The 11185-nt window shown below is 27.5% G+C and overlaps 3 protein-coding genes across 6 annotated transcripts; 2 read left to right on the forward strand and 1 right to left on the reverse strand.

Moving 5' to 3' along the window:
• Positions 1-146: 146 nt before the first annotated feature.
• LOC118442482 (armadillo-like helical domain-containing protein 3) lies at positions 147-5178 on the reverse strand. Of its 4 annotated transcripts, none has more exons than XM_085663964.1 (11): positions 5160-5178; positions 3942-4127; positions 2601-2886; positions 2361-2494; positions 2082-2292; positions 1670-1964; positions 1297-1514; positions 992-1224; positions 803-929; positions 437-711; positions 147-364 (listed from the first exon to the last, which is right to left on the reverse strand). In XM_085663964.1, the coding sequence occupies exons 2-11, from the start codon at positions 4092-4094 to the stop codon at positions 272-274; spliced, it is 2025 nt and encodes a 674-aa protein (XP_085520090.1). In that variant the 5' UTR covers positions 4095-4127; positions 5160-5178; the 3' UTR covers positions 147-271. The 4 variants fall into 4 exon arrangements, with proteins under 4 accessions (XP_085520090.1, XP_085520089.1, XP_085520088.1 ...); XM_085663963.1 differs by lacking the exon at positions 5160-5178 and adding an exon at positions 4494-4667; XM_085663962.1 differs by lacking the exon at positions 5160-5178 and adding an exon at positions 4468-4667.
• A 195-nt stretch (positions 5179-5373) lies between these two features.
• Positions 5374-8425, forward strand: Pi4KIIalpha (phosphatidylinositol 4-kinase II alpha). Its single transcript, XM_085663965.1, has 6 exons — positions 5374-6150; positions 6287-6405; positions 6574-7066; positions 7148-7410; positions 7489-7628; positions 7708-8425. Exons 1-6 carry the CDS (start codon positions 5862-5864, stop codon positions 7799-7801), a joined length of 1398 nt encoding a protein of 465 aa, XP_085520091.1. The 5' UTR covers positions 5374-5861; the 3' UTR covers positions 7802-8425.
• Positions 8426-8667: 242 nt separating this feature from the next.
• On the forward strand, positions 8668-11167 carry LOC118442493 (uncharacterized). Its single transcript, XM_085663966.1, has 6 exons — positions 8668-9167; positions 9330-9607; positions 9698-10018; positions 10136-10385; positions 10467-10735; positions 10840-11167. Exons 1-6 carry the CDS (start codon positions 9096-9098, stop codon positions 11039-11041), a joined length of 1392 nt encoding a protein of 463 aa, XP_085520092.1. The 5' UTR covers positions 8668-9095; the 3' UTR covers positions 11042-11167.
• The last annotated feature ends 18 nt before the right edge of the window (positions 11168-11185 follow it).

The raw sequence follows: 11185 nt of genomic DNA on the forward strand, positions 1-11185 counted from the left end.
TTTTATAGACGTACTATTCGTACACTGAATGTGATAATTATACTATTAGTTTTTATTGAATTATTTAAGTCATATTTATTTGTAAATTTAATAATACCAATTATGATCACATATACACACGCACATTATATATATTATATATTTTTAATTCAGAATATTAATCGCATATTAATATACAAGTATACAAGTATATGTTAAAAAAGTACATTATAATACATTATATTAAAATAATCGATGAAAAAATACATGGCATAACTATGTATTCAACCTGTTACGAAATATTTGATAATTCTTGTAATATAGCCTGTGTATCTAATGTACTGAGGTCAATTGATCCTCGAGTGTCAACAACAACACCAGTTACCTAAAAATATGTATGTTGTATATTACTTGAATTAAAAATATTATTTATTTGAAATATGTAATTTATGTTTACCATATCTTCAAAAAAACCTGTATGATTGGGTTTCTCAGAATATCTTTCATATTGATCTAAATTATCTCGCAATTTTAAAGTAAGACTATCATAATTTTGTATTATGATCGTCATAATTTGTTGTTCAGATGGAGTAGATAAACTTTCACTAGTTAACCATGCAGTTATTTTTGGTGAAAAATGATTTACTATATCTCTCATATTTACTAACGAATTTGTTAATTTAAGTGCATGTTCTTTATATTCATATGATTCACTAGTTGAGTATCTTAATGCTGCAATATATTAAGTAATTTGATTATCTTATCAACTTTTATTTTTATAATAATTATAAAGTTAAAATTTATACACAAGAAATGTATTTACCCATAGCATTTAAGTTTGTGAAGATAAGTTTCATTCGTATAATTTCATAAAATAATTCATCATAACTACTTGATGAAGATAAAAATGTATCTCCATATGTAATGAAAAAGTTCAAAATATTAGCGACCTATGAAAGCCAATGCAATATTATAATTTTTTGAAAGCTTCTTCCATTGAGAGTCACGTTACCTGAATAGCTAATGGAAAAATATTCATTTTCTTAATCAGATGACTCTCATGAGTAGTAAGAAATTTCAAAAGATTGATTAAGGCAGTCCAAAGATCTCTCCATTGATATCCAAGTCTAACTCTGCATCTCTTTTGATAACACAGAAGTCTTTGCAAAACGCCAATACATTGATGATATAATTCAAGAGGAAACTTCTTCATCATATGCGATGTTATAAATTCGACTAATAAATCTAAAATTAAATAATATTGACATAATATTTCATGAAATATAAATAAGACAATAAGCAATATAACAGTTATACCAAGCAATGTAGCTGCAAGAGGTTGTGCAGGTGCTACTTTGTCTTGTAATTTTCTATGATGCATAGGTACTCTGTGTAACTGTACTCTAAATGCTAAATTTGCATCATGCATCAAACTATTTGCATATTGATCTTCTGCAATACAGCTCAATATTAGGAAACATAATTTAACATTATTCATTATTGCCTCTGTCCTTATAACCTGCATAACTATCGAACTGAAATGATACAAATTGTTCACAGATAATAATTATAAGATTATTGACATTTTTTCAACAACAAATACATATATATATCTATATAAAGTATATTCTTTCCCCCAAAGAAACCATTACAAAATAAATGATTTTTTATTTTATAGGAAATATTTTACCAGTACTGCAAAAACGTAGCAAGTAAATTAAATGGTTGAGCCATAACATCTGGTGGTTGAGCTCCAGGAGCTACGGCATTAGGACCAAGAGTATTATTTGGTGAAGGTGGAGCGCTTGTATCACTTTGCGTATATGCCAATGTAGTTACGAAATTACGATTTAAATGTGTAGCCTCATATAAAGCTAGTAATAAAGCATTATTTGCACGAACTTGTTGCGTTTTTGCTTCCTCTTCTCCAACAAACATACTACCAACAATACTTGTTAAAGATGATAACCAAGATGCCTGTATTTCTAAAAATTAATTATCTCATAAGAAAGTAAATATTTATAAATATACAATATACATTATATATGTACAGTATACATGTTCTAGTAAATATTTTCTTACATTTGGAAATACTTATTTACCTGTTCTTTGTTGAGCAAATTGTCTACAAAATTCTGTTAATGAACTCGATATTACTTGTCCATACCCGTTAAGTGCTAATTCATCATCAAGAATTGATAATTTAACAATGTAAGGATTTGTACTTTCGTGCTTTCTATAGTTAACTAAAAGTGTTAACAACAGAACTGCATCGTGCCCATGACGATTTCTAGCTCCTGTATCTCTCAATAACTAGAAAAAATCATATGATTGATAGTATTTAGTAAAAGTACAATTAATTATATTTATGTGGACCTTACTTGAACTAAAGACTCGAAGACACTATTAAGCATCACATATTCCAATAGTGTATTCTGACTCACGTTATCCATTCCAGTAACAATAATTAACAATAATTTTAAACATAAAGCCTTTAAACTATCAGGATATTCACCTGAAGAGTAAAAGAAAATTATCATAAAATATTAAAAAATAAGAAATCTTCAAAAAATACATAAATAGCAAATAAATTAGTTAAATAAGTAACTAATTTAAATTACCTGTTAAAAAATTATTACAATGCTGCATTAATGTTGTCATTCTTTGTTCAGCTGAATTAAATCCTACAAGGATATCTATTAAATTAAATCCACAATCTCCTTGACTAGCCTTTTTATACATAGATTGAATAACAGCTGCTAATGTTTGTAACGCATATACTACTCTAAATGGATGTTCATCGACTAGTGTATCCACACAATGACATACTAGAGCATTTAAATTTTCCCTGCTTGCATTCAATTGTTCTATTGTCATATGAAGAATTTCACTTTCAATATGAGGAACCTATAAAAATAATTATTGATAAATAATATCATTAAAATAATGTACCAAACTAATAAAACACCTGATACATATAACCTCTATTACTGTTTTTTTGTTTCAGCATTATTTTATTTTTTTTACAATATTATCAAGCCATGTGATTTTTAAAATGATATGTGTATAAATATTGAGAATTTAGAAATTAATACAATATAATGGTGGTTAGGAAACTCTTTACAAAATTAATACAAGTGGGTCTTTTATTTATTATCTCAATTAATATTAGTTTATGAATTTTGCTTACGTGTATATAATTATAGACACTACTATCATGGGAAGTAACAAAATACTATGGAAAAGTATGTATATGTCAATTAAGATGTATAAAATATAAAATACAAGCAAGCAAAATATGGCTTAATTTCAAGTGTAAATTTATACCATATAGTTTACGCAAAGAGTTGAAATGCAAAGAGAGTCATAAAAAAATGGTAAATCTGAATAAATATATATTATATCAGTATACATTTAAAATTTGTTATTTATCAGAAATTGAATAAGTTATTTCTTTACTATAACACAATTCAAAATTAATATTTGTAATAATTGAAGTTTAAATTGAAAAATCATAGCTAAGCAAGAAAAAATTTCTACAAATAAAAGAATATTACCATTATCACAAAACATCTCACTCAAATTAGGTGAAGCTAAAGAAGCTGTGAAAAGTAAGAAAGATTGTTCCAATTAAAAATATAGATAGTAAATGTGATAATAGTGAATTAACGGCAACAAAAATACATGGAAACAAATCAATCTTGCAAGCAAAATGAATCCATACACAATCAGAAAACAGTATGTATCAGAAACATCTATAAAGAAAAATATAACAAAGTAAGACTTTGATTTTGAGAAATAAATAAAATATAATTACAATTTTTTTCTTTCAGATGAAATAAGATCAAGGATAAAAAATTATAGAGAAATATACATTTTTAACGTACAATATTAGTAAATTTACTACGATTATTTGTAATTTTGTTAATATTGTTAATTTTACGTTATATTAAATTACTGACCATGGGTTTAATAAGAAATAACTCATTCCAAAAATTTGGATGTGCTAAAGTTAAATCCTCTCCCTTAAAGAAACTCTCATAAATAGGTACAAGCTTTCCTTTGTGCTGGCGCTTGGAGCCAGAACCACTCCGCTTACGCATAGCCATTGTCATGATGATTTACTCTTCCTTGACCATTCCTCTTATCTAAAAAAGAATTGTATATTAATAAAAACAGGAATATTAAATATTTCACAAACTGATATAGTTTTAAAATAATGTTAATTGCATTATAATAGTAATATGTATGAATAATCAATTTAGCACTCTTCACACATGCAATTTGTTAAATTAGCCTTGTTAAATTATTGTACGCACAACACTGCTATAACCTCTAAATTAATAAACAACTTTATATAATATACATAAGTCTTACAGATTATATTTATATAATTACACTGGTATAAAGATATTTTAATATTATTTATGTACTTGGTTAATACAAATATAGTAACAATCAATACAGAGATTAAAAGCATACACTTACAAACATAATTTAAAATTATTTCGTACTATAATTCTCTATATTTGATCCTTTTGGAAACAATACGCAGGTTATAAATCATTAATAAAATATTTGATGGATGACAAATAAGTTGTTGAATTTCAAATGGTTTTTCATGAAAACAATGCATACGTTTACGAAAACCACTCAAAGAAGAATGACAGATCGCCATGAAGCGGTTAACCGCCATATATTTTTTGAAAGAATATTTTCAAGTGCACATTTTAAAATATATATTCACATGGACTTTCATTCAAATGATACAAAATAAAAAATAAAAAGTTGCAAACATAAGGATTTTTTATGTTTCTAATTAAAATTTTTTATGTTTCTAAATAAAAAGATCATATATTTTATAAATAATTTTAATAATGACGACTTTTAAAAATACCGCTAATTGAGACGTAAATGGATGAATAAATATCAAGTAGTTGATTGGTTTATTGTAAACAAATTGTTAAGATTCCATTTCTAAACATTCTATTTGTCTTAATTATAAAATTTATCATTAAATATGAATTTTAATTATATAAAATAAAACAGAAGAGAAAAGGATAAAATATTGCAAACTGTATTATTAAATGGATAATCATATCACATGTGAATCGAATAACCAATAATCGAATCGAATTTAAAAATTTGTTTATATAATTAAATTCATTTATGTTTTTTACTTATATCGATGTTGTTTTTGAAGAAGAACACAACGGTGTTGTTTTCATAGAAGCCTAATCTGATATCATGATGCAATAGGTAACTTTATATCAAAATGTTTCACATTTTTTCTTATTTCGATGATTGGTTATTTTATCGAACATGGCTGATCAGATAACCGTTTACGTAATATCCGGTATATATTATTTATCAATTTCATAAATTTTACTTTTTGATAATTTTCATAATAGCTTCTTTGTTTAACAAGGAAATATATCTTAAATATTTAGTTCTTACCAAAGATTTATTAACACGTGAAGATTATATAAAGTACCATGTATATCGTTCGTATAAAGGTATTATCAATTTAAATATGGCGGTAATCCTATCAGCTGATACCGTCTGCTGGAATGACGGATTGCAATTTGGTTAGTTGGTCTGTTTAGACCAGTCGTTTTAATACGTATATTCTATTTAGTGATGATTATTCTTACATGATTCGCACGTGTACAAATGGTATTGAGTTATTGGTTTTCACAAAACAGAGATAAATATAATTATATCCAATGTTGACAGAATTTGAAAGGAACGGATTTTTTAGCCTGTGTCACTGACAGGTGGTGCAGGAATGCAGTTAAATACATACAATTTTTTTTTGTAAAATATATCAATCTCGATTTAGTATTTGAAAAAATTGCCAATCACAAGTAGATTCGGCTGTGATGAGTGACTCCGAACAGCGGCAACTGCACGTGCCTTATCCAGAATATCACAGTCAGAATAATACCAATCCACCTGCTTTGATTGAAACTGACGCGTTAGTAGATCTGTCGGTAACATCCAATAGTTGTGTATCACGAAACTTGTCTACAGAACTACTTCCAGACGTTGAATTTGTTCCAAACATAAGTAGTGATCAAACTATAACCATTGATTCTGCTGGGATAGACCGGGAGAGCCAGCCTCTCCTTGGTCGGCTGGAACTCGATGTTACCTTTAATCGATTCCCTGGTATGTTATTATAAATAATCTTTTTGAAATGTTTTGGTATCTTACTTGCCGTGTTAATATGAGTATAAAGATAATATATATTAAATAGTGAAAGATTTAATAAGCGTGAATTACGACTTCGATTTCTTCTTCGCAGATGATCCACAATTTTCAGAACTAGTATGGCAAGCAGAATGTGCAATAGACAATGGAATCTTTCCTGAAAGAATATATCAAGGTTCAAGTGGAAGTTATTTTGTAAAAAACTCGGCAGGGGTAAGGTATAATTTTCTAGATTTTTGTAATATATTAAATAATATAATGATGTCACAATATTTACTATTAAATAATAACAAAGAGGAATACACTTGCTTGTGAATACTTATTATAGATAATTTTGATAAGTATTACATTAATATGTTATATTGGTATTATATATTATAGAAGGTGATAGGTGTTTTCAAACCCAAAGACGAAGAACCTTATGGAAGATTAAATCCAAAATGGACAAAATGGATGCACAAACTCTGTTGTCCATGCTGTTTTGGGAGGAGTTGTTTGATACCAAATCAAGGATATTTAAGCGAGGCTGGAGCCAGTTTAGTTGACCGCAAATTAGGCCTTGGCATTGTGCCGAATACTAGAGTAGTTAAACTTGTCAGTAAAACTTTTAACTATCCACGTTTAGATCGTCAAAAAACACGTATGAAAAAAGCCATCATGGATCAGTTTCCTGCATTTGGTTCACATTTTAATCGTATTGGTTTACCTCCTAAAGTCGGATCCTTTCAAGTATTTGTAGATGGTTATAAAGATGCAGACTATTGGCTAAGACGATGGGAACATGAACCATTATCGCCACGTTTGAGTCTTAAGTTCCAACTCCAATTTGAACGTTTGGTTATTTTAGATTATATTATCAGAAATACAGATAGAGGTAATTATAAAAATAAAATAAAAGTATTTACAATGTTAATTTCTTTCATATTATAAATAAATTTAAGTGTTTTTTTTATAGGTAACGATAATTGGCTTATTAAGTATGATAATAGTACGGAAAAAAATGGATTAGAGCGTGAAGTTAACATAGCAGCGATAGATAATGGTTTAGCATTTCCATTTAAACATCCTGATTCTTGGCGTGCTTATCCTTACCATTGGGCATGGTTAAGTCAAGCAAAACAACCATTCAGTACAGCCACACGTGAATTAGTTTTGCCTCAGCTTTCTGATCAAAATTTTGTACAAGATCTTTGTGACGATTTATACCAATTATTTAAAGTGAGTTATATTTGTTTGGATTTTTCTGAATTTATTATTAGAAGTATTATTTTATAAATATATTATTATTTTGTACAGCAAGATAAAGGATTCGACAGACATCACTTTGATAGGCAAATGAGCGTAATGCGAGGTCAGATTCTGAATTTACAACAGGCATTGAAAGATTCCAAAAGTCCAGTGCAATTAGTTCAAATGCCTGCTGTTATAGTCGAGAAGTATATATCTTTTTTTATATCAAAGATGAATAGTATAAGATGCAACATTATATAAATACATTTATTATTTATTTTACAGAGCCAAAGGAAATGGCACACGAAGTCTGTTCTCATTTTCTGATACATTCACCCAGCGCTTCCAAAATAAGAGTCCCTTCTTTTCCTGGTGTTAAGCACTTCTTAAAGAGTGCTTAATTCAGTGTTAATAGCAGTACCAGCTAAGAAAAGGAACTCTATGGTGCACTGAAAAGCTTTGATTAATTCTTTGTTTAGATATCCATTTCTCTTCATTATTAGAATTATTTTCGATATAATTTTTAAATTTATTGATCGATGCTTATGTTTAATCTACTATTTATAATCTCTCATTTTAATTAAGGCATAACTAGCATTCGTACACAAATATTGTATACAGTAAATATATCACATTAAAACTAATTTTTTTAATAGACAATATAAAATAAAACAGAGTCATAATGAGTACAATCGGATAATAGAATATATCGGTTAATATGTATTTATAAAAAAAATGAACATTTCTACAGTTTAGGAAATCTTCTACTGCATACGTACAGATGCATTATTGGCAAATACATGTTATATAGTAACTTGTGCCAATCATTTAATACAAAGTGCGCTGATACATCTGTGTCATGTGCGTATATTTAATATCGCGAGAGTAAAATATTTTACTGTGACTTGCAAGGAAATCACAGTGATATTATATTACAAAATTATAGAGAACAAACATTTTTAAATGTAATTAAAATAGAAAACTATATTGTTATCACCAATATTTTTCTGGGATATTATCACTTGTAAGAATTGAAATTACTTTGTCTATGTCTCTCTCTTTTCCTTGGAACCGATAGTTTCTTTGAATTCTTAACATTACTTTTGCTAGTTAAAATCATTATATTAGTTGTAAATATATCATACAATTTATATGATATTAAAATAAACATCAGAGATTCCTCTTTATTTATTACTTAATTTACTATCTATTAGACAATATATACAATAAAAAATATGTACTATAGCTCACTTTTTTCAGAGTTTATGCTCATGTACCAGAGCAAATAATTGTGCAGAAACTCTACGTGTAATAAAGTGAGACAATAAGTTCACTTGTTTTGTATATAAATTAGCTATATTATGCTGCTTATACTTAGAATATATGCTGAGAATTTTATATTTGGTTTTTATTTGCTATCTTCATTTGATTTAATTGGTCAATCCTGTATATTCAAATCAACACAAAATTCATTTGGAATATATAATATGACATTTCATCCTCATTCCAAACCTTAAACATGTCATAAACTTTGACAATTATATTCAGATTTTAATTATTTTAAACATTTTTATATTCTTTATACAAAATACTTTACCGAAAAGATATATTTGACAATATATCTGATATAATATTACATATTTACATTTAATTATAATAAATCCATTGATAAAATGGAAGTGGTAGAAGTTTGCACAGAAAGAAAACATTGTGTAGTCCCAGCTGAGAAGCAATTATGCGATAAGGTAATTTTTCTTATATAAAAATATAGTGATCATATATTTCTTGAATAATATAATATAATGATTTTATGTTTATGATACCATTGTATATTTTTACTAATAACTAATATTTTAGTTTAAAGAGTAATAGTAGTAATAAGTTTAAAGATATGATTTTCTGTTTAGACTATGCGAAAATATGTACAACCACCAAGAGTCAAATCATTTGCTCCTGAAAGATTATACAGACCTCCATCGAAACCACTTGATACTTGTACAACATATTATCTCTCATATATGGATATGGATCCTAGAACAGCTCAATCTATTCGGGTTCAACCTTATCGTCCAATTCAAACGTTCGTTAAATCAGATGAAAAATTTTCTCACGAGACAACAAGTAAAATGAGTTACCAACCTATTTGGCATACGGCAAAAAGAAAACCAATTAAGCCTAAGTTCAGGTAAATATAATTTTATTTGATAAATAAGGATCTTAAGCTATATGTCTAATTTCATAAAATCAAATGACTTAAATATCATTTCAATTTTAGAGCTTTGTTAGGACGTGGAGCATTAGAAAGCGCTACTACAACAAAATGTGATTATATGCCAAAATATACAGAAAAATTAGATATGATAGTACCTTGTGGAAATATAAGAATAAGTGCAAGTCCTTTGGATGCTAATACAACTACGGGTCTTTCTTATGTAAATCCTGGTATAATAGAACCTACTACTAGCTTTAAACCTGTAACAAAATATCACCGACCTAGTCATTCAGTTTCAAAGGATACTACTAACAAATTAAGTTATCAACCTTTTGCTGTTAGCAAAAAAGAGAAGTTTCCTTGGGCACAGAAATCTATATATAAGTATGTAACTTAAAATAGTAATTTATTTTTATTATCATAGAATATTATATTGTATACAGGAAGAATAAAAGTTTTTCTTTTTATTAAATTACAAAATTAACGTTTTTTTTGTGCAAGGCCTCCAAGTGTTGCAATGTGTGCGAAGACTATTTATTCTGATAGTTATTTGGAGAATGAAGTATATGAAAAGATGAAACCATACATTCCTAGTGTAGCAAATATATTACCTTACAAAGCACAATTTATGGACAAAACAATTTATAAAGAGAGTTATTTGCCTTGTGATGTAGAAAAAACAACAAAAATCGTTCCACCCGCTAATATTTTTATATCAAATGAAAAAATATCTACTGATACAACAAATAAAGTAAGAAATGATAATAAATATAAAAGAGTAATGTAAATCATTAATTGAGTTTCTCATTATATCTACAAAAACATGGTACAGTTGAGCTATCAACCAGTTTGGTCTAAGAAGCGTTCTCCGATTTTACCACGTAGTAGAAAAATGATAGAAGGTTCAATACAAAGTGAAACTACAAATCGTCATGATTTTATACCCAAAATAATTGCACCTCCAAAACTGATTATTCCATGCAATAATATTCGTATATCAAGAGATCCTATTGTTGATAAGACAACAACTGGTTTGTCATATTTACATCCTGGTCAATTAGAACCTGTGCAAAGTTTCAAACCTATTGGTCATTACTGCAGGTATTATATCTAAGATTACATCTATATTTATAATATTTACGTAAGTAGTATTATTTTAATAAGTAATTATCATTTTCAAATAATCAATTTTTTTTATTATTTAGACCTGTTACTAAGATAGATTCTGAGACTATAAATAAATTATCATACCAAGCTTGGACGCCAATTCCTAAAATGGATATGCCATGGGCACATCGAACTACATATGAAGTTCCTAAGGAACGAATGACCACGGATACAATCTACCAAATGAGTTATCCTTTACCAGGATATTATATTGAGAATGAGTGTCCATGTACGGAATAAGAGTTTCGATAATGATATTTTTGAAACAATACTATATTACTCTTGAAATTAGTTATATAAATTATAATTAAGAATGGAAGTATATTACTCTTTTGATAAATGATTTTTTTATTTTAAAGCAACTTTTTTTGATCGCTATATATA

Source organism: Vespa mandarinia, chromosome 24, assembly GCF_050613455.1.
Source record: "Vespa mandarinia isolate Hongniang chromosome 24, ASM5061345v1, whole genome shotgun sequence".
NCBI lineage: Eukaryota > Metazoa > Arthropoda > Insecta > Hymenoptera > Vespidae > Vespa > Vespa mandarinia.

Bases quoted from the DNA above. Each gene is read 5' to 3' on its own strand.
- LOC118442482 (XM_085663964.1), bottom strand. From the start codon at position 4,094: ATGACAATGGCTATGCGTAAGCGGAGTGGTTCTGGCTCCAAGCGCCAG. The intron at 1,515-1,669 runs GTAAAATATTTC...GTATCATTTCAG, and splicing joins GCTACGTTTTTGCAGTACTG to TTCGATAGTTATGCAGGTTA. The intron at 712-802 runs GTAAATACATTT...AATATATTGCAG, and splicing joins CACAAACTTAAATGCTATGG to CATTAAGATACTCAACTAGT.
- Pi4KIIalpha (XM_085663965.1), top strand. From the start codon at position 5,862: ATGAGTGACTCCGAACAGCGGCAACTGCACGTGCCTTATCCAGAATAT. The intron at 6,406-6,573 runs GTAAGGTATAAT...TATATATTATAG, and splicing joins TTGTAAAAAACTCGGCAGGG to AAGGTGATAGGTGTTTTCAA. The intron at 7,411-7,488 runs GTGAGTTATATT...TATTTTGTACAG, and splicing joins ATTTATACCAATTATTTAAA to CAAGATAAAGGATTCGACAG.
- LOC118442493 (XM_085663966.1), top strand. From the start codon at position 9,096: ATGGAAGTGGTAGAAGTTTGCACAGAAAGAAAACATTGTGTAGTCCCA. The intron at 10,019-10,135 runs GTATGTAACTTA...TTTTTGTGCAAG, and splicing joins GCACAGAAATCTATATATAA to GCCTCCAAGTGTTGCAATGT. The intron at 10,386-10,466 runs GTAAGAAATGAT...AACATGGTACAG, and splicing joins CTACTGATACAACAAATAAA to TTGAGCTATCAACCAGTTTG.